A 23831-nucleotide genomic window follows, 5' to 3' on the forward strand; every position below is an offset into this window, starting at 1 on the left:
GGGGTGGGGGCGGAGGGGGGCGGAGGGGGGCGAAGTGTGGAGATACGCTGCCACCTCAGGTCCACCTTACATTGGATCTAAAATGGATTCAGCATCCAGACATAGACAGAAACACACACACCACCACCACCCCTCACACCCACCCTTAGAAGATCCCTTACAATTCTTGGTGGCACCCAGGGCTGCTGGTGCAGGGGGAGCCTGGGACTTGTCTGCTTCAGTCATGACTCTTGCTTCCCATGTGGAACACTGCCTGCTGCCAGGGTGCCCAGGAGGGGGGCTTTCACCGCTGGGTATTCCTACCCACAACATCCCCTCCGGCCCTGGTTGGGCGAACACGGCAGAGCGGCCATGGGGATAAACTGGTGTGGCACTGCCACCTAGTGACTGCTTGCCACACCGTTCTTTGCCTCTGGAAAGAGCAGTGAGTCTGTCTGCTGGCTGCCACCCATTGTGGAAAACCATGGTGGGCGCTTCTAAAAATAGAGCCCGCCAGGCCAGTGTAGACATACTCTCTCTGCTATCAGCAGAGCCTGGCACGCATCAGACATGGACTATATTAAGTGTTTTTGACTTTTGAATAAGGGAATCTTTGAGCCTGGCCGAGCATAGCTCCATCTGTCTGCTGGGGTTCCAGCCTCCCTTTGGAGGAGCTCACAGTTTGTGCAGGATGCCTGCCTGGCACACAGCAGGAGCAGAGTGAATAGAGGTTGCCCCACATAAAATGCTTGCTGGTTTGGAAGTTAGGAAGGAAACAGGAGGAAAGAGAAACTTGGTCAGAAATGCTAGTCCTGCTTAAAACACTGTCCTGGCATTTGATGTTTTCTTGATTGCCTGGGGAGTACAGGGGCTTGAGAATATCATTCTACTCAGGCATTTGTCTCAAATTCCAAGGTTTTCTGGTTTCACTGCTCTCCAGACATGTTGATATGATGCCAGCTCCAAATTTTCTGGTGGCCATTACTAGAGTCCCAGCTGCCCTGAAGCTGTAGACCAGTGGTTCTCAAGGGGGGTAGTACAGCCTCCAGGGGTGTTATGGACATTAGTGGGGATTTTTTTTCCAGTCTCTATGTCCTGTTATGCATGCGATTTTCCCACCCAACAAAGAACTGCTCAGCATCCCACCTGACCTTCGATTGACCTGATGGGTATTATGCATACCAAAAACCTGTTGACAATTTTCTTAGCTTAGACCTAAATCCCTTTAGATATGTACATAAAATATTTTTGCTCAATTGTAATAGACATTTAATTTTTTAATAATGGTATTAGTGTGTAAATTGGGGGGAAATAATCATTGATACCATCTGTGTTCCGATAGGTTTTCATTAGTAACATAATAGTAATCAAATAATTATATAGGTATGAGATCTAAGACTTAATTTATTGACAGATAAATCATTGCTGAAGTCAATTACTCTGATATGAAATGAAAACACATAAACAAGTAATAGAATTAGACAACAAAACAACTTTGTCATCTTTTCAGGGAAACATGATAAATGTAATTCTCAAGTTTAAACATCCATATATGTTCTATCATTCCTTTCTTTTTTTTCCTTTAGGGTCTTTGAGCTTAATTTTAAAGTAAGCTTATGCTCTGGGAACATATCCTCTGATGGTCCTACACAAAGGCAAATTTTCTATATCCAAAGTGTGAGTGAAACTCTAATTAGCTGAGGTTAACACATGAAAAGAAATCAGACCTTTTGCAGAACCAGGAACACCCCATGAAACACACACACAGAGGGAGAGAGAAAGAGAGGTGTTTAGCATTTTGATTTTCCTAAATGGAAAGAGAGGAAAAAATTCCAAATGTGCACAGTCAGAGGAGGAAAATAAAATTAAGGTAAAAACTCACTTTGATGTTTTAGAGTTGATAATGAGTTACATAATTTATGGAAATTCAAACTGGCTCCTGCCTAAATTAAAGTTGGGCTCTAGAGGTAGCATTGTACTGCCTGTCTCGGCTGCTTGTCCTTGGTCACTGTGTTAAAGGAAGACTGTATTGGGATCCTCAAGGTCCTAAGCCATGTTTGTGTTTTCGTGACTTGGTGGCAGGGAGAAGAGTAGTTGTGCAGAGAGAGGACGATGAGAAAGTCACATAGACTGGAGCATGTTGCACGCTGGGCTGAAGGGACTTTCCGTAAATTATTTTCGAGTAGTTTCATACATCCAGTTATAACATTTACACTTTAGAGTACTTTCAGGTTTTTAGCAGTCCTTGGACTTACTGGATTTTGCATTTTATTTGAATTTAAAACTATAATTTTAGGTGTCAGTGTTACAATATTAGACATTCACATCATTACTTTCAATCTGTTTTTTATATATATTTTCTTGATAGCTCTTTACATCTAGTGTTCACATTTATTACAACTTGTGTATTATGTTATTATTCCTTGCAACTAGTTTTCTCCCTTACTAGATTTTAAGCTTCTCGTGAACACTATTTTTATTCATCTACATAGTCTCAATGCCTCCAAAAGTTCCTCTATACATGTAGATAGATGTTCAGCATGTTGTCAAATGAGGAACTCCTCCTGAAATAAAGCTAATTAATGGTTCTCAAACTTAATAGCACATTAAACTCACCTGGGGAGCTTTTAAAAAAAAATCCCTTTCACAGTCCTCCCCACAGAGAAACTGGCTTAATTGGTTGAAGGTGGGGCTTTGTGTAGGGTTTTTTTTTTTTTTTTTAACACTTTACAGGTGAACATGTTTCATATAGATCAGTGGCAAATGAGCGATGCATGTTTCTTTCTGAGCCATTGACACCCAGCACTTTTCTCCTCCGAACCTAGATATATACCTTTTTTAGACTTCTTTTTATGCTTATATGTTTTAATTAATTGACTCTCTGATTTGCCTCTAAATCGAAACTACATGCACATAGTTGGAGTTTGGAAGGAAATCATTTATCATAGTCCTCTTACCTCTGTGGGCCTGAAACTGGTAGACATAGAAATATCAGCTTCATGAATGGTATTAAGCAGATTTGGACACACCACTTGCCCTATAGCCAAATGGGCTGCCTAATGTTCTGATAAGTCACCACTGGGGTAGAAAGAGTCACAGGTTCACCACCATATCCTGGGGGAGTCACCCTCTGTCCTGGGGAAGCTTACCACGTAGAAACCAAGTACACCTGCTTTGTAGGCAAGCCAAGCAGAGAGAGGGCCTGAGCTACACCTGTTCAGTTCCCCTCCCAGATTCTCCATCCCTCCCCTCTACAAAACCAGGAGAAATTGATTGCCTCCCTTTTTCCCCAAAATGCACGTGCGTGCGCGCACGCACACACACACACACACAAACTAATTTAAACAAATACCATTAGAGGCAACCATTTTAAATATTTAGCTCTGGTCCTATTTTTTCCCCTCCTTGAAACTTTTTAAGATCATCTTTTTATTCCTGATATTTTAAAATTTACAATGATCTGTGTCCACTTAGGTCTTTTGTTATTCTGTATGTGGATTCTCAGTGGAATCTTCTTTTTGGAGATGGATGCCCACCTTCCAGTTTTCCTGTCAAAGAAATAAAACAACATTCTCATTTCCTCTCTTCCACTTTTTATATTCTGCTTCTGGATAAACAATCGTTCTACCCTCTTTGTTGATTCTCTGAGAAGGTATCTTTTTTGTTCTCCTTTTTTCCTTCTCTTTTTGTCTTTTCCTACTTCCTGGGAAATTTCTGCCAACTTATATTCTAATTGGATTATGGTTGTTTTTTCACTGTAATTTTGAATTTTAATCTACTTTTTCTCTTTATCCTTTTTTGTGGATAGAACGTGTTCCTTGAGATCTTTCATGATATAATTTACAGAGTTCAGGAGTCGTGTGCCCCCATCACCCTGCATTGTCTCAAGTTTCTTCTGTTTGCTTTCTTCATTTTTTCTGTGTGTGTATCTTTTCTATAGAACTCACACTTCAAACGTATGCTGATCATGTGCTGCTCTTTCTTATTCAAGAGGGGCAATTGGAAACCAGTTGGAAGTTCCCTATGGGGGAAGGGCTTATTGTTTGGTAAAAAATACTGTAGGGTGAAAGCCAAGTTTTTCATTAGTGAGTTCTTTATGTTAATACATGAGTTGTTTTCTCAGAAATTCTCTTTCTCCAGAGAAAAATATTCTCTAGCAAGTTCTAGTATTAGGATCAGGTATAGGGGAATGAAGAAAGGAAACTAGAAATGCTCTTCAGTTTAGAAACTTGAACCTAATTTTCACATTCTCAGCCCCAAACATCTCTTTTGCCGTTAGCTGGGCCCTAAATCCCTGAGTATCCAGTCTACTCCCAATAAACCTATCTCCTATTAGTTGTCTGGTGGTACCAGGCCGGGCAGTTACCTGCATATCCATCATTCCATATACTTAGGCTTAATCAGTTCTCCTCAGCTTGGAATCTTATCTACCCATTGTGTGATGCCTGGTTTCTCCAAGTCGTGAACTTTCCATGGCTTCTATGATAATTTGTGCCTTTTAATTGAGATTACTTATATCATTTATATTTGGTGTGGTTACAGATACATTTGGGTAAAGCTCTCCTCTTGCTATTTGTTTTCCATGGGTTCCATCTCTTCTCTGTTCCTTTTTTCCCTCTACTTCTGCCACCTCTGGGATTATGTATTTTTTTTTAGTATTTCACCTTATATATCCTTTATTGGGTTATCAGGTATTATTCCTCGATGTGTTATTTTAATGGTTCCTTTCAGGTTTATCGCATAGAGACGTACCTTGTTTTGTTATGCTTCACTTTATTGTGCTTCACAGATACTGCATTTTTTACAAATTGAAGATTTGTGCCAACCCTGTGTCAAGCAAGTTGATTGGTGTCATTTTCCAATAGCATGTGCTTGCTTTGTGTCTCTTGTGTCACATTTTGGTAATTCTAGTAATATATCAAACTTTTTCGTTATTATATCTGTTACAGTGATCTGTGATTGGGGATCTTTGATGTTACCGTTGTAATTGGGGGCACCACAGACTGTGCCCATATAAGATGGTAAACTTAACCGATAAATGTTGTGCATGTTCTGACCGCTCCACCAACCTACTGTTCCCCATTTCTCTCCCTCACCTTGGGCCTCCTTGTTCTCTGCAGCACAAAAATACAGAGATGAGGCCGATTAATAATCCTATAATGGCCTCTAAGTGTTCAAGTAATGGGAAGAATTGCACTTCCCTCACTTTAAATCAAAACCTAAAAATGATTAAGTTTAGTGAGGAAGCCCTGTCAAAAGCCTAAAGAGGCTGAGGGTTAGGCTTCTTGCACCAAACATTTAGTCAAGTTGTGAATGTAAAGGAAAAGTGAAGGAAACTAAAAGTGCTAATCATTGAACACACAAATGATAAGAAAGCAAAACAGCCTGTTGCTGATATGGAGAAAGTTTGAGCGGTCTGGATAGAAGATCAAACCAGCCACAGCATTGCCTTAAGCAAAAGCCTAATCCAGAGCAAGGCCATAAGTCTCTTCAATTCTATTATGGCTGAGAGAGGTGAGGAAGCTGCAAAAGAAAAGTTTGAAGCTAACAGAGGTTGGTTCACAGATTTAAGAAAAGATGTCTTCATAACATAACAGCATAAGATGAAGCAGCAAGGGCTGTTGTAGAAGCTGTCACAAGTTATATGTTAATATAAATAGCACATTAACAAGAGTTTGCAAGGGGTTGATTCCAACAGTCATGGATAACTTTGAGGGCTTCAAGACTTCAGTGGAGGAGGGAACTGCAGATGTGGTGGAAATAGCGAGAGAACTAGAATTTTAGAAGTGGAGCCTCAAGATGTGACTGAACTGCTACAATCACATGATAAAACTTGAACACATGAGGAGTTCCTTCTTACAAATGGGCAAAGAAAGTGGTTTCTTGAGATGGAATCTACTCCTGGTGACGATGCTGGGAACATGTTGAAATGACAACAAGGCTTTAGAATGGTACATAAACTTAGTTGATAAAGCAGTAGCAGGGTTTGAGAGGATTGATTCCAATTTTGAAAAAAGTTCTGTGGGTAAAATGCTATGAAACAGCATCTTATGCTACAGAGAAATCTTTTACAAAAGGAAAAGTCAATTGCTATGGCAAGCTTCGCTGTAGCCTTATTTTAAGAAACTGCCACAGCCACCCCAACCTTCAGCACCCACCACCCTGACCTGTCAGCAGCCATCAACATCGAGGCAAGACCTTCCACCAGCAGAAAGATTGAGTTCCTGAAGGCTCAGATTGTTAGCATTTTTGCACAGTAAAGTACTTTTTAATTCAGGTATGTATGTTGTTTTTTTAAGGCAAAATGCTATTTCATACTTAATAGACCACAGCATAAACATAACTTTTATGTGCACTGGGAAAAAAAATTTATTTGACTTGCTTTACTGCAATATTTGCTTTATAGCAGTGATCGGAAACCGAACTGGCAATATCTCCCAGGTATGCCTGTACTTATATAGTTAGTTATACTATACCTAGATATAGTGTACCTACGTTAGCACAATCTTATCTTCACCTGATAGTATACCTTTTACTACAGTTTATCTTCAGGAGATACTGTATCACTTTACACACAGTGCGCCCATTTCTCCAGCCTTGGGTAGTTTTACAGGCAGGTACTGATCGGTGCCCAGCTGAATAATCAGGGAGACCCCCTTCTGCAGATCTCTAGTTTGGCATCTGTACAGATCTCTCTCCTTCCTGGTTGTTGGCCCTTTGAATTTTTGGCCTCCCTAGATTTCCATCTCTGTCCTTCATCACATGGAGACCTCTAGGATCTGCCTGGTTTTCTTCCCTGAGCTACATCCTGGAGATTCTCTTTACACATTAAACTGGGGCAGTTGTGTGGCTCACATTAGTTGTTTTCCATCTGTCACGAATCACTGTCCTCTGTTGCTATGAACAATGTCTTGATAACCATTGTTGCAGGTATTTTATCTGGTTTTTTTTAGTTGTTTCGGGAGAAAGTATAAATCTAGTTCCCTGTTGCTCCATTATGGCTGAAAGCAAGATATACTTTCATTCATATAAGAATGTGTTATTTCTTGTTCTCTGACGTCTCCTTTTCTTTCCCTTTGTTCTTGTGGGTTTATGCTTTTTTTTAATTGCCTTACTGCCATTTTAGTGGTATTTCAAGAGAGAGAGGTAGATTCTGGAGAGAGAATTGATGGTGAATTGATCACATGCATTTACATCTCCATAATGCTTTTCACTGTATAACTAAGACTGACATTTGAGACCAGAGCTGACATTTAAGATATTTTTTACTATTTCTAGTATTAATGGTAGGTTGAGTAGAGAAGGATTAATGAACATATTTTGCCAGCTGTTAACCCTAATTGAATTATTTTTTACAGGTATAAAAATACTTTTATAAGTTGCACACAGATCTTGGAACATATGACAAATCCAATTTGTGTTGACTGGTGAGCAAGAATCACTTCTATCCCCTTTTCGTATCTCTGTGTATGTGATCCTGAAGGCCTAGCATGTGGCCTAGGGCAAGTCAAGGACATGTTTCCCATTGTCACACTAATTAATTTAATAAACACCAGTTTCCTGCTATATTTTTGTAAGCACTGGTGACTATATAGCAATGAATAAGGCATAGTATTTATCTTCAAATTCTTCATAATTTCAATTCTAAGGGCATGTTAGATGAGCAAATTATGCATTACATGTCTTATGACCCAAGTTAACATTTATTGTGTGGTGCTAGAGACAGCTACAAGATGATGCTCCTGGGTTACAGAGAAAGGACCAGCCTAGAGTACCATGCTGACCAAAAGCTAGGCACAGTCTGAAAAAGAGGACTCACAAACAGATTCTCAAAGCACAAATCAGGGCCAAAAAGATGGGAGAAGGTTTGCAGGTAGAAGGCAGTGCATTTGCAGAGAAAGAGAGCTGTGAAGAACAGCCTAACTGCCAGCCACTAGTGTGGGAGCTGCCATGGCAGGCAGGAGAGCCGGGCAGAGACGACCTTGCTCACGGGGAAGAAGGCAGTGATTCCCTGGGAAAGGTAACTTCTGTGAACTTTAACAAACGTTGTAGAAAGCTGTCATATTTGTGATCAAAGAAACGGTGCTAGACCCACAGTCAGCAATGCATAAAGAAATGAATGAGAAATGGAAACTAAGAAAAGCAGCATTAACCAGCCTAAGTAAGAGTGAGACCTCGTCTCTACTAAAAATACAAAGAAATTAATTGGACAACTAAAAATATATATAGAAAAAATTAGCCGGGCATGGTGGCACATGCCTGTAGTCCCAGCTACTCGGGAGGCTGAGGCAGAAGGATTGCATGAGCCTAGGAGTTTGAGGTTGCTGTGAGCTAGGCTGACGCCATGGCACTCTAACCCGGGCAAAAGAGTGAGACTCTGCCCAAAAAAAAAAAAAAAAAAAAAAAAAAAAAGCAGCATTTTCCATCTTTTAAAACCTTAAAGCTGATCTCATAATCTTTGAGTCTCTTACACATGCAGGGCTGTAATACAATTCAAATAGTCCTCTGCCCCAAACCTGAAGTCCTTATTTTAAAAGCTTGAGATGATCAGGCATTCCTTGTACTAATTTTAATCTTATTTAATGTATTTCTGATTAAACCAGTATTCATATTGATCAAAACTTGAAATTTCCCACGAGTCATTTCTTCATGTCTTTCTCAGAATAGTTCTCCTTGTGGAGAAGAAGGTTGGAATTGTCTAAGTGAGTTTGTGACATGACTTTCTACTATAAGAAATGTTCTGAAGTTTTTTAAACTTGAAATGATACACATTAATCCTTCACAATTGTATGAGTCTGACATAGATTAAAAACCTGAGGGGTGCTCTAAGCAATGTCATCCTGTTGATAAGTCTAATATTTTTTCCTGAGTTGCTAAAAACAAAATTAGGCAATTATTCTAATAGCATCTCATTTGGTCCTTAATTACCTCATCTTGACTATTCACAACTAAGTATATCTGAATGCAACATAAACATCAGTATGAGATGTTATTTTTCCATTCTGAGCTATTTTTCAGGCAGGTTTATTATTTCATAAGCGAAAAGGATGATTTACCATTGAATCCCAAACTCTAAAATATCAGCTCCTAGAAAGATATTTGTTTCTAATTAGGGCCCTTCAATACAGAATTACAGTCTCTGATGCAGTGTGATATGCACAGCCTATAATAAATATTGACTGAATGATATAATGACACATTTCTTGAGAGTGTTTGGGAAACTGTCAAATAAGGACGATAGAAATGTGTATATTTAAGATGTGTGCATTTATTAAAGATGAGCAACTAAAGAGGAGTTAGCTTGCCCAAATGTTCCAGTGGATGCATTCCACTGCAATTTTCAGTCATTTACTGATCCAAACTTTGAAAATCATATAAAAAGTGTTACAGGAAGAACAAATTAGAAAGACTTTCACACCCATGCCAAAGTTGAGATTTCCTTGCAGGCAACAGCTGTGAGAGTGCCCCTGGAGACCTTTGTTTATAGTATGAAATCTCAAACTTTGCTTTGTAGTTAGTTGCTCTTGCGAAAACTATGTGCCTAGCAGATAATAGTGTTCTGGTCACTCGCAATGGCAGTGTAAAAATAAATTGAAATGGAGATTTCACTCAGACACAAGCACATTTTCCAAGTGTCTAGAAACTAAGTGTCTAAGGACATTTTGCTGATATAGAAAGGGTAAAGACTATAACCGTTTCAGCCAAAGATTGTACATTAAAACATTCTAGTTAAATGAGAAAATGCAAGTTAAGTGCTAACTAAGCACATAATGAGTACTCGATGAATATGATGTGTACATACACAAACATCAGGGAATTAGATTAATTCAAATGTATCAGATCCATGTATAAATCATGCTTTGTTAAGAAGAAAACTTTTTCTCACAATTTAAAATTGAATAGGAAATGAACTCTTTCGCCTCCTGTCTCCTGTGGAGCCCACACTCATGCCAGGGTAATGTATTCTCTGTTTTCGGCAAGTGCTTGGTGAGGAATACTTACTAGAGAGCCCAGGAATGGGTTATAATCCAAGCTTATTTCTGAGGGTTGTGTTTTGAAATGAAAATCACACTCTCCCCTTGAAGCTCTGTTGCATATGCGTAGCAGGCCCACCAGCAGTCCACAGAAGCCTGCTTAGCTCATACTGTCCCTGAGCATAGCACTAGTCACATCAGCCTATTCCTAGGCTGTTACACATGATAGAACAAAGATTCTCAGGGGAAATGCACTGATCTGTCTTCCTGGAATGCTAGGAATACATTTGACCTCCCCTTTGGCAATGGCAGCCTCTGCACCAAGATATTCTGGGAAGAGGGGACTCCACAGCTAGGTCACGGTGGTTGGAACAATGGAGGTTTGTATACTCCTGCCACCAGTAACTTGCAGGATGCTCTGCAACATGGTTGCCTGCCTGTGCATGTGCCCTTCCCTTTGATTCAGGAGATCCAGTGACCGCCCTCACTCCTCTTTACTCTGGGTTTCCATTCACTCCAGCTAGGAGCTTCTCTTTCCCTAGCCCAAAGTAGCAGGAAACAGCACTTCTTAGCTTCTCTCTTACTTCGTTGGAAGTAGACAGAGGTACAAAAGTGATAAGCCTGAGTTTTTTGTGTATACAAAGATTGAGTGTAAGATCTGCTGATATTCTGGAGGAAAGCTTATACTCATGAGTCTTCTGGACTTCTGGTTTTAGAAATAGGAGGCTTGGCATGAGATGAGTGATAGGAGAAAAAAAAAAAAGCACAGAGAATGCAATGGCCTAGTGTAGGTTGTAATATTTCAAATTAATCCTGGGGCTCCAGCCAGCAGCCTCCTTGCCACCACAGTCCTGGCAGCACAGACAGGGAATTGACTTGAAAGGAGGATTCAGTGAGTGAAGCCAGGGTGTGATGAGTACCAGGCAGTTGTCAGCATACTTTGTAGAGTAAGAAATGAGGACAGGAAGGCCATCCTAGTGGTGTCTGAAAGATGAGAAGGAAGAGAGGTCCTTAGGAAAAGTTGGTTGAAAAACAAGGAAGATCCTCCAGAGACTAGAGTCTAGGGTCTGACTGTCATAGGGACAGAGAAGGGCCACTCTACCCCATGACTACACAGAACACATATCTGGAGCAAATTCTAGGGTGACAACTCACATGGCCTTGCTGCTGTAAGTATACATGGTGGAAACCAGTGTTCACATCATGGGCATAGGGTTACTATTTAGTACTGTTCATTCTAGCAAAATGTGACAGGATATCTGTTTCTGTTATAAAAACCTTCTTCCTCACCAGTAAAACTTGACACCTCGAATAATAATCAGGATAAGTTGTATCCCTCTCCCTATTTTTGACTATTAAGTTCTTTGTGTGCAACTGGTAAGACAACAACTTCTGTAATGCCCTGGCTTTGAGAAGAGACTCTGAGGTCAGAGGTACAGGTTCTGTCTTCAAGGGGGATGGCTAGTGAAGGACCTCCAGGTAGAGGGACCGTTACAGTAGCATCCGTGACAGAGGGATGCACAGGATACCCAGAGAGCACAGGGGAGGTGCTGGGGAGAAAAGTCAACAGAAAAGGCTCCCACCTGATTTTATTTTGAAGGATGAGGAATTAGCCCATATTAGGGAAATAAAGGTACCAAAAGACAGTCCAAGCAATGGGAACAGCGTGATTCCTTTCGCTACAAAGGTGTGGAGTAAGATTGGGCAACTGCATATTGTGTCGTAAGTCTGGCACATCCGCTAGGCATCAAGAAGTGAGGAGACACCAGGCAGGGACCAGAGGAGTCTACAAAGATAAATGTGTGTGGATCATCTTACACCAAAATAAAAGTCAGCTTTCATATTTTATAGTTTCTTTTTCAGATTATTTTTAGAGTTGAGGCACTTCCTGATGTCTCTTAGATTGCTTAGATGGAACCTCAATTTTACTTATAATCTCCAGCTTTGAAAACTTCCAAGTAGAGTAGTTTATAGAAGGTACAGTGAATACATTGAATTGAATCAAACTGCCCTTAACTATCATACTGGAGATTAATTATAAAGGACTGGCTTTGTTTGCTTTTTTTCAGGTACCATGATCAACAGGATGTTACTAGCAACTTCCTTGGAGCAATGTGGTTGATATCAATAACTTTTCTCTCCATTGGTTATGGGGACATGGTACCTAACACATACTGTGGGAAAGGAGTCTGTTTGCTTACTGGAATTATGGTAAGTGTCTTTTTACTTCACATTTCTTTTGTTTACTCTCAAGAAGGCACTTAAACTATTCAGTCCATGTGCATAAGTCATTGTAAGCTACTCATTTTCCCAACAGCAGGAAATCAGTATGAAGAAATGAGTTTTATGTTGGGAAAGACATCTACAGTTTTCATCTTAATTCTTCTCATCATGAAGTTCTGTTGAAGAGGTAGAAGTGTTCGATTGCTCTTTGTGGGCCATGCGCTAATTTGATGAACTAATTTGATCTTAGAGCTTTGGCTTCAGAGTAAGAAAGTTCTTTTTAAGTCTGAGTTCCGCCATTTCCTACGAGCTGTGCAAACTTGAATAAATTTCTCTGACACTTACTTACCTCATTTATAAATTGTGGACCATAATAAATATTTTGAAATGTGTTGAAAGGTTGAAAACTTACATTTTATTAATTAAAATATTATGTATTCTTTTAACAAAGTTCTGTCGATTGCCAGACACTGGCCTAGGTAATAGGAATACAGCAAAGGAAGACAGAGACTGTCACTGTCCTGCTTCAAGGAGCTTGCAGGGGAAGACCTACCTTTAAAACACATTTAACAAATAATTATTAATTACATTTGTATAATTAGCAAAGCTTCTGACCTGTTTTGGGGCCTGGGCAAGAGGGATGGGATCCACACAGAGAAATCGTCACTGGAAAATTGATTTTTAAGCCAAGGTCAGAAGGGTGAGTAGCCAGGGAAGGAGGAAGAACAGCATTCCAGGAAGAGGTAACGGTTTGTCTATTTGAAGGCAGCGAGGAAAGGAGAAGCTCAGTACACTTGAGCTAAGTCACTGGGCCAGGAGCGCACAGAGCAAAGGGGGAAAGAGGCCGGGTCTCGTGGAACACCTGAGAAAGGTCTGCTGCTGATGGTGACGTGCGTTGTTCTTCTTGGGTGGCTAACAGGCTCAGACACATTCTTTGCCCCTCACATGCCATGATCTAGCCAGGACTGCTTTGCTCTATCTGTGTTTTAGGTATGCAAAATGGGAGGCTAGTAAGTTGTGATTGTAATGTGGTGCGAACTTATAAATGTTTCGGCCAGAGGTAGTTTCAAATTGACAGTGTACCATTTTTAATGACCTAGGTTTGTCTTCATTCCTTATCTTCTTTGTATAGTTTGTTTACAGTAAAGAGTGTTATCTTGATGCTTGTTTGTTTCCCATGTACATGAACCAGTGCTGTGAGTTCCATAGGCTGGAAGTTCCTAGAATTTCTAAAATTTGGCAACCCTGTTCAACATCTCTGCTGTCTCCATGGGTTGTCAGGAGAGAGCACAGGCTCACCATTTGAGGGCCTTTGAGTAGCGGCCAGTGTAGAGTGCACAACCCCACAGCAGCTGCCTGGGAAGATTGTTCCAAGAGTCACAGCTGACTGGAAGGACTGAATGCCGATGGCACAGATAGACAGGGAACATTCTTCTCCCTTTTCGTAGTATTCAACTGGGCTAAGGCAGCTTGCTGTGAAAATAAAATCCAGGGCCAATTTTAATATTGCCAATAGCAACAGGATGACCATTTCAAGTCCCAGTTGTGGAAAACATAATGTAGGGACATAATTTAACATTATTTGCTTGTAAAAGAAAAATATAGTTTTGTGAACTTTTCTTTTTCGTTATGCAGTACTTGGTATGTTCCATTATATGTTTGCTATTGGATCATTTCCCCTTTTTCCTCAAATAATAGCGTTTTATTATATAGTGGAGTGCTTTGGGAAATGAAATCTGCATGGAAGTATTTTTGGAAGGCACCATAACAAGCCCCCACAAGGGACATGAAAGATGCTATTTATAAAAACAGAGCTGGTAGTTGCAGTCTTTGCCCTAGTGTTTCTTAGAAACAACTTCCTCAGGGTCCTTTTTTGGCAAGATGACCCCCTTTTATTTTGCATCAGGTGTGACTCAAGGGTCATGCAAACAGGCTCATTTGCTGTGGAATCAGAGCCAGATTTGAGGTTAACCATGCCTGGATGTTGCAATACATTTATCTTTCCTTGATAATTCTTTATTTCTGATGTCTCAAGAACTGCTCCTTCAAAGTCTCATCAGACTTTTTATTTACCTGCTTTAGCTGCTTCTTTGTTTAGGTTTCACTAGTGATCTTAATGTAGACGTTATGAGTGCCTTTTGATCTATACGGACACAAACATGTCACAGGTAATGGAATTTCTGATGAGTTTGTCCCTCCGTTCTTAAACTGAGGAGCTCCATTCTTCTCCCTCATAGGGAACAGACTTCTTAATTGACCTGATCAAAAATGGTTTACTTGCATATAGAGAAATTCAGTAATCGTTGAGTAACCTATTTGAAATACTATGTAGAGTTGGATTATCTCTACATCTAGGCCAAACAAATTCCCATAGAGTCAGGCTACAGGACCGTCTTCTTGGGGTTAGCATCTGGGAGTTGATTGTTTCTCCTGGCAGTTCCTTAGGGATCAAGAGCATATGGATGGAAGTTACCTAGACACTGGTATAGGGACTGTTTGGCTGGCAATATAGATTTCCAAAAGAAGACAATTATTTTTCATAGACATATAAAAGTTCAGTTTCTTTACGAAGAAATGTGTCTCTGTTTTATTAGACGAATTTTGTTTGCTTTTGTTTTCATTTGATTTTAGGAAGTTGAAGTGCCAGTTTGTCACTTTGGGGCTATCTCAGCCAGAAATGACTTGTTTTTATTTCAGGTGGTTATTTGCCTATTCTCACTTGGACTTTTGCAATGCATGTGTAGATAAAATGCACATAGTCATATTTCCTGTGAGTCATTTCTCTGTCTCTCTTGCCCTCCCTCTGGCCTTTAATAAAGTGTGAAAAAGAAATACAATTTATAACACTCTTGAGAGAGCACAAGGTCATCTCTGAATCATCTTGTATATTATCTCTGAAGTACTGTGTTTCTTTGTGTTCTTTTATATTTGAATTTTCTTGTGTTTATGAAATTTTGATAAAATTTGTACTTTTATGTGGCTTCTTTACATTTTTAAGTAAAGTGGTTGATCTAAATGCTAACACTTGTAAAGAATTCCCATTTCAAAAATGTACACAAAAGGAAATTAGCACTACTTGTTTTCTTCATAAAGCTAATTGAAACTAATGCATTATTTCATGCTATCATTTTAGATGTTCACATTTCATTGGTCAAAACCCCAAATTAAGCTGCTGCTTAGAATTTTTAAAATAGCTAGATTTGTAGACTGGGTAAAGTTTTGGGGAGCCAAGGACATCAGGTTAAAATTACCCTGCAGTGCTCTAGGCAGAAATACATCATTAAACCATGAAGAGAGACGGTTTTCTATAATATTTATAAGAGAAAAACAAATGGCATTATTAAGAAATAATTTCCCTTTGCCCGAAATGTAAATTGTGAATCCAAGACAATTCTAAAAACTGTTTTTGTAATGTTTAGGTTGTGCTTACAATGTTGTACATATATGATTGTGGAACTACTAACATAGGGGGATACTAGATACCAAAATTCTTTAACAAGAATTCCAATGTGATGGATCAAACAAGTCAAGTAGAAATTTCTCTTTTACACAAACCTATACGGAAAGTAAAGCCTGCTGGCCAGGTGCAATGGCTGATGTCTGTAATCCCAGCCCTTTGGGAGGCAGGAGGATTGTTGAATGCAGGAATTGGAGGCTTCAGTGAGCTATGATCATGCCACTGTGCAGCCTGGGTGGCAGAGTGAGACCTTGTCTCTAAAAAAGGGGAAAAAAGCTTGAGAGAAAAAGATCTCTTCCTCTCTCCTGGATATTATTTTTAAAACATAACATCATAAGATTGCTTAATAGAAAAAAGTCACTCATTACCTTTTAAAAGAAAACCATTAAGGTTGTAATTACTTATTTTCTCTTTATTCCACCCTTCCTCAGTTGGAGGAAGTGCTAAGCACCTGAGTATTTACTATTGTGAATGTCATGATAACCAATGGAATGAATTCTAAATGGCTTTGGACTTTTGGTTGAAGGTGGTAGGCAAATAACATTGTTAGATCATAGCATCTGTCTTAGCTTTTTGTCAACACCAGCTAGTATTTTAGTATCTCCAATGTTACTACTGAAAAAGTAATTGTTTTACTTAGTATTTTAAAAACTTATCCTATCTACCATTTTACATCTATAAAAATAGATATAACACTTCCCGAAAGTGATGAATTTTCTCTTAACTATGAATATAGATGATTGTTTCAAGAGTGGAAAATAGCCTCATGGGTAAGGGTATCTCTCATCTTACACTAGAATGAAGGGCATTCATCTGTAACTTGTGCATCTCTCTCTCTCTGTGAAAGTATGGCAGCTCTTCTTGACCCTTTCACTAGAGTATGGATGACTGAATTTTTGACATAATTATCTTTAAACATGGAGTAATATCTGATAAGTGGTTCTCTAATAATGATCAAAAAAACCCCTAGACTTCAACAAAGTCCAGTGTGCATCCCTCAACAAAAGTGAAGTCACTTCAGAGGTGTGATTTTGGTTTCTTCCATCCCTCTGGTAATTCTGTATAAACAAAGCAACGCATAAATATTTTCCAGTTCATAACAGTTTGAAAAACCCCCACACTAATTAATTTTTAAAATTTTAGTCAGGGAGTAAAAAAAAAAAAGTCAGTTCAGAATGGAAGCTTTTACACCACCTTGTTGGTCTTAAGATAAGAACATGTGATAATAATTCCGTCAGCATTAAATTTGCCCTGTGTTGAGGAGTCTTGATTTAACATCACAGGGTGACTCAGTCAGTTGTAAGAGTTAAATAGTTTTCACCCTCAAGGGCAGTAACACTACCCTGTTAACTCAGTCAGAGGGTGTTCCAAACCAGCAACAATTAGCTAGAGCTCATAAAGAGACAGACTGGTATGAAAGAGGGGCTAAAGCGAAGGTCCGATTACATTCCTGTTATTTTCTCTATTCCCACTTGAGGATTTGTTTTCCCCTGCCAGTGGACATAGAAATCCTGAGAAACCGGGATGAAGCCATTCCTTGATGTTGCATGTATGTGAATGAGATTGGTTTTTTTAAATGTCTTAGACAATTTGACATGAGGTGCTTAATAATCAAATAGTAATTTTGAAGAGATTTTTTTTATTCTTTCTGGTGTGTTCATTGACTCTTGCCAAATAAAGGCCTGGCGAGGAGAGTGTATCTTTAAATTCCTACAATAGTGTCCATTTTGTGCAGAGCAGCAGGAGGGGATGACAGGCTTTTTCAGTCGTAAGGCTAAATTCCCTACCAATACCCTAAGTGGACCTTCACTTCTCCCCAAGAAAATTTCATAAGGCATATGACAGCTGCTTTCTTCCAGGTACAGAGAAGTATAGCTGGAAGTTGTGACCTAGCATTCGGCTCGTTGACACCACAATTCTACCTAATTTTTCTAAACTATCAGCACTTCTTTTAGTTGGCAGAGCTACCCTTCCTGTCTGAGGTACGTGCACTCACATTGGCACTGTTGCTAATCAGGAGATTTAAACCCAGGGATGACTCATTGCTGATGACCAGTTTTATGCCGTACTTCCAGCCCCCAGAGTTGAGCTGAACAAGCAAATCACTATTAAGGAGTCTGGAGTTTCCCAGCTCCACGCTCATCACTAAACTCAAACATCCCACACTTTCTCCCCTCTTCCTTACACTGAGGACATTTGAAATTGACCTCTACCCTCTAGCAGCAAATATCTGTTGATATTTGTAGAAACTTAGAGCATTTTTGATTAGAGGGAATTTGTCTCCAGAACTTGTTTGTTATTTATTTTCATGACCTGAGGAAACTTGTAAAACTCCATTGGGATGCAATATTAAAGCTGAGTGTTGTACAGAATGTTATTTGCCTGAATTTTTTAACATGTTTTTATGAGAGAATATTTATTTATTGTCAGGCAAGTGCAGTAAAAATGTATTTATGGTCCTAGGATATTGAGTCAGTCACCCCTAGGGACAGAAAACAGGCAATGTTTTCACATATTCATTTTACTCTCCTTTATGTTGAAGTAAAAGTTCATTTGTTAATTTTTAGGTAAAAAGCATGATTTTTTTCAAATTAGCTATATTTTGATAAACTTTAATTATAGTCTAATAAATAGTCTATTTAGTCTAATAAATGAGCTGTCAAACTGAAGTTTGAACTTTAAGGAGCTATTATAAAACCCCCAGGAGGATAATTTAAGACTGGAATATTTTGAACATTAGTGGTTTTTTTTTTTTTTTTTTTTTTAATCAGTGCCATTCTCTGTAGTAATGAGGATTTGGGAATTTCTAAAACAAATAAATAAATTTCATTATTATGTTAAAGCTTTGGGAGAGACCTTTTTCAATGTGGAAATAATCAAAACCTTTCCCCAGCATGCTATTAAAGGAATTTTCTTTTTTCATAGGCTTGTATCCTTAAGTTATTAAAGCTTGATCCCACAATGGTCTTTCAAAATGATTCTTGGAAGTATTTGAAGAATCAGCATAACTAGGTGATTTAGAATAATGTGTCACTCCCTTGAATTTTTCAAACCTTATGTGATAAATGATCTTGGGGAAAAATAAGACTCCTGAACTTCTCTTACATCCTTGGGATCAACATGGCTTACAATTTCTATGCTATAACAAAGAAAACCACAGTGGAAAAAAGCACTACATTTTAATTTGGCAGCATCTAAGACTATCCAGGTGTTGGGATTTAACTGTAGCGTATGCTGTCTGACTGTCATTTGCATGTTCAGTTTGATCTGGCTTAGTGTAATAAGCTGTAACAACACTTGTCATTATTTATCTTTTCTAAAGCAGGATCTCTGTCTCTCCTCCCACACCCCCCCCCACTTCTTTCTTTCAGCATTTACTTTGATAAGCCAAGGAAAACCTAAACCTTTGCTTTTAATATATTGGCTTCATCAATACACTGCATTTTCTTCATTTTGTTTTTGGATGCCCAAGCATCTTGAAATGGCAGGTTGTTGGTTTGCTTACGTTTTCCCCAAGAATATAAATGAAATGGGAGATAAGTAACCAGGATACATTTTCTGACTTTGGTGAAAGGACTATGAGTCATCTTGTTAAAGGCATACAGGGATCTTAATTTCAGAGAGTAACATATGTTAGTCCCAACTGTTTCTACATCGATTGTGGTAGTGACAAGCTTTGAAGAAAATGTTGTAAAGCATACTTATTTTCATTCTTATTCACTTTATAAAACAGAATGATCCTGGAAATAGACACTGGGTGGACAATAACATTATGCCATTACTTAAATTACTGTAACCACCAATGTGTTGCCAGGAATTTACCTTGAACCCAGAAAGCTTTCGGAAGTGAGCCAGCTTCATCTTGCGTAACTCTAAAAAATAAAGGTAGTTTTCTGGAAACGTGATTCTATACATATCAAATCCTGTTACGATTTATTAAGAACCTGGGGAGGTAGTTTATGGTCTCCTTTATTAAAATAACACTTAAAGAATTAAGGGCTTTGTATTTGAACAAAGGTTTTTAATTGGCTCTGGGGGTACAATTTGACAGGGTATAGTTAGGATAATGGACTGAGGTATATAGGTAATCATTTCAGTAATTACTAAATTGTCAGATTCACTTGTTTCTCCTGTTTGCAACGAAGGTGCTCATTCTTAATGCGCACGTCTTTTGGTACATGAGAGGACGCTCAGCGAGAAACGGGCCAGCAGCGGGAAAGAATGGAGCCCAAGAATGAACACAAAAATTGATTTTCCAGGCCTCTTGATACCAGTGATTTTCCACTCCTGTTAGGATTTTGATTTCTTTCCAGAAGGATCTCAGCAGTGGCTACCTGCCAGGGGAGAACAATATTCAAGTTCTTGTGCCAACTGCCTCTAGCAGCGCTCTCTCTAGCAGTTAGGAGCCCCTCAGATTTTTACATTTTCTCTGCCTAGTAAAGAACCATTGCTGCCTTGAATCACTGAGTTCTGCAGAACCCAGTGTTAGAGGAATAGCTAGGAGCATACCTGCAACAGATATACTGTGTTTGTCAAGCACATTCCAGACTATACACTGGGTAGATGCAGATGGCTAGTGTGGGTAGTCACTGATTTGGTCTACCCTCATCAGTCTGCCATAACTATTTAGATTTTTGTGGTAGATATTTGAAAGTTAACAAAATGGGTAGAGATGCTTCCAAAGGCCCTTATTTTCCTTCATTGGTATCCAGCTCTAAAATCACCTTGTTTTCATTGTCTGCACAGGGCACAAAATATCAAGATAACTCTCTGCCTTTACTGTCCTTGTTTATCATTTCTCGAATATCTCTAATAAGAACTTTGGCTCTCCTGTTTTAATAGTGTATGGAGTTTGCCACAGTCCCTCCATATTCTTCATCTAAAGCAGTGATTCTACGTTGGAATCACCTGGAGAGCTTTAAAGAATTCAGATGCCTGGATTTATTCTGGGAGATGAGAATTGACTAGGTTAGGCACACAGCCTCAACACTGGAATTTTTATAACCTCTCCAAGTGATTCTAGTTCATAGTCAAGGTTGAGAAATACTGAGTTAAAAGTTGCATCAGTTATTTAAATTTGTTATGAAATACAGTGCTTCATATGGAAATGATCACAAATAAGAATATACAGTCATCCCTCAGTATCCATGGGGATTGGTTCCAGAAACCCACCCCCACCCTCACAAATACCAGAATCCATGGATGTGTGAGTCCCTGATAGAGAATTATGTAGTACTTGCATAAAACCTACTTATCCTCCCATATACTTTAAATCATCTCTAGACTACTTATAATACCTAATGTGATGTAAATGCTGTATAAATAGTTCCTATACCGTATTGTTTAGGGAATAATAATAAGAACAAAAGTCTGAATATATTCAATACGGATGCAACCATCTATTTTTTTTTCCAAATATTTTTGATCTGTGGTTGGTAGAACCCACTAATATTATGAGATGAGGTAAAGGGTAGGAACTATATCAATGCTAATCAAGGTTCATAACTGAATAATCACTTAACTCTGCCTTAGTTGTCTTATCTCAAAAATCAGAAGGTTAAATCAGACACTGTCCAAACCCCTTTTATCCACTTTCTGATCATATGATTAGTAGCCCTTCGTTTCTGAGATTACTGATTTCTTTATAGAACTAGATGAAAGGGGATATCCAACCCTCTGGAAATATATTTAAGCAGCATCAGCTTATCGTTAAGGCCATGTCTCCACAGTCATAATTATCGGGCTGTGAAAAGACAGGACAGTGTATTTATTTTCTCCTTTTCCCCTCACGCTTGTCTCTCTTGCCAGATTTGTTGTAGCAACTCATTCAGTAAGCTCAAAATTTCATTCTTTGGTCCATAATAGCTAATAACAGTTATTAATTCAAATAAAAATGAAAATAATTTTATAAGTTACCAATATTCCAACTAATCTTTTCACAGTTCGACTTATTTCTTTCTGGTTTTTTTCGTCACTATTGTGGATCCTTTTAAAAATTAGAATTGGGAGCACGTCGTACATACAATTTTCTAACTTGCTTTTCTAATAAACATTATATTGTATCTTTAAATATCTTACAAATAAATTTTAATATAATCATAATTATGCTTATGGATATGATGTAAGTTATATATAACAATTCCTCAATATTAAATATTCAAGATTTTGACCACATTTTTAAGGTGTAAAGTTCCTATTTTAATTTGTGATTTTTAGAACTATTGGCGATAAGGAAAACCAGGTTACCTCGTGGAAATTTGAGACTCCTGAGTGGATGGCTATCCTGTGAGCACCTACCCTTTTGGCTAACGTAATGGGGATGCTATTAAAAAGCAGTTATGAAAGATTCAACTCTGTCGAAACTTTGCTATCTGTAAACCCACCGAGAGTAGCTTAGCAATCTCCACTGTTCTGTCATCCTCTCATGGTTGGGATTCTATCTCGAGGTGTGACTTCCCTTTCACAGGCCCCTAAGATAGCTCTTCCACTGGTCCTTTCCCTAACAGTTAGGCTTACTTTGCTCAAAACCGGTGAGGTGGCTACAGCATCATGACCTTGCCTAGGCCCTTACAATGGGTGCCCCAGCCTTACCTCTTGACCCTGTATTTGGTCACTGGTCTTTCAGCAAAGAAGACCTTCACCACCTGGGTGAGTATACCTTGATCACAGAGGGGGAGGACTGTAATCTTGGGGTTCCACATGGTATCACACTTCTTGTTCCAAAAGATCAGCACAATGGCCTATAATTCGAAAAGGAACACTGTTGGTTTTTTCCAAATGAAGACCCATGCCTCTTTTAGTGGTAGTAAACCTCTAAAATAGTAGGATGGTTATCTCTTACCTTTAGCACTTCTTATATCTCTGTTGCCTAGGTTCGATCATTCTGGTCTTCCTGTGATCCTTTCTGTTATGCACGTGGAACAATCTGAAGTTGTGTGTATGCTGAGATAATTCATCTTTCATTCCTGGTACATTGCAATTGATTGGCCTGAAGGCCTGCTAGTCTTGGGTATTATTCTTTAGGGAAAAATCCTTATTTCTATTCCATACATTCATGCTAATTTATTTCTTATTTGTTCCTATTGTAATTATAGATATATAACTGATTTTCTCTGTGTTTTAAGAAGTCTGAAAATTCAAAAAATTCATTTTTTTGCCATTTCTTATGATCGAAATGTTTTATTCAAATATCATGTTTTCATTCTTAAAATATGTGAACTAGGTTTTTTAACTCTAATTTCAAGGTACATTGCTTGCATTTGTTGACCACACGTTTTCTGTAATACTTACTGAAGACACTGAATACTACAATATTTATCTTGAGAAACTTTTGCATTTGGTGCAGAACATTTTCTAATGTGGCTGAGACAAAGTAGTAAATCTTTGGGGTTCTCTTCTCTCCTTGTTTTCAGGGTGCTGGTTGCACAGCCCTGGTGGTAGCTGTAGTGGCAAGGAAGCTAGAACTTACCAAAGCAGAAAAACACGTGCACAATTTCATGATGGATACTCAGCTGACTAAAAGAGTAAGTTACCACCCATGGATCTTCAAAGGGAATATTTTTGTGTTTTTTTTCTCCAGTGTTAGTAAATATGATTTTTATTTTGAGATCTGAAGCTGAAATGACATGAGTTTAAAAGTTGAGGCATTCCTATTTTATCACATTTTGAGAATAAGCTATTTCTAACATTAGGTCAATTAGGAAATAATTGGACAGTCTTGGTATTGGGTAAACATAGATCACATAAATCTAAACAAATAGGCATAGTGAACATCAAGATAGTATACAAGAAGAGATCAATATTGGATTGAGTAGGAGGGAACATACTGTCAGTAGGAATTTTATGGGAAGGTGATTTAACAAGTATTTTACTGAACTTCTATGTTCTACAGATAGTGGTGGTTTCTTATTGTCTTTTCAACCCTAACTTTTAGAAGCCCAAGGTGGGGGCAAAGACAGGCCCTTTGCATGATTTAAAGGCCATCAGAGAAATGTTGGAAACAGTACAGCATCCAGGTGAAAGATCACTGTCCAATTATTAGTAGTAGAGGAAAACGTTAATCACAGTATTCGTAGAGCACTTGCTCTGTGCCGCGCATTGCTCCAAAGGTGTTTCATCCTCACAACTTTATGAGGGAAATGCTATCATTATGCCCATTTTATAAATGTGGAAACCAAGACATGGAGGAGTTAGGTAAC

At 38.7% G+C, this 23831-nt stretch overlaps 1 protein-coding gene across 1 annotated transcript in view; it reads left to right on the forward strand.

Moving 5' to 3' along the window:
• KCNN2 (potassium channel, calcium activated intermediate/small conductance subfamily N alpha, member 2) overlaps nt 1–23831 on the forward strand; it is a 141867-nt gene that overhangs the window by 101657 nt on the left and 16379 nt on the right. The window contains exons 4-5 of the mRNA XM_012659561.1: nt 12023–12164; nt 23046–23156. Coding sequence (XP_012515015.1) covers nt 12023–12164; nt 23046–23156 — 253 coding nt within the window. The remainder of the gene's footprint in view (nt 1–12022; nt 12165–23045; nt 23157–23831) is intronic.

The sequence above is a fragment of the Propithecus coquereli genome, unplaced genomic scaffold (genome assembly GCF_000956105.1).
Source record: "Propithecus coquereli isolate 6110/MARCELLA unplaced genomic scaffold, Pcoq_1.0 Scaffold62, whole genome shotgun sequence".
Lineage (NCBI taxonomy): Eukaryota > Metazoa > Chordata > Mammalia > Primates > Indriidae > Propithecus > Propithecus coquereli.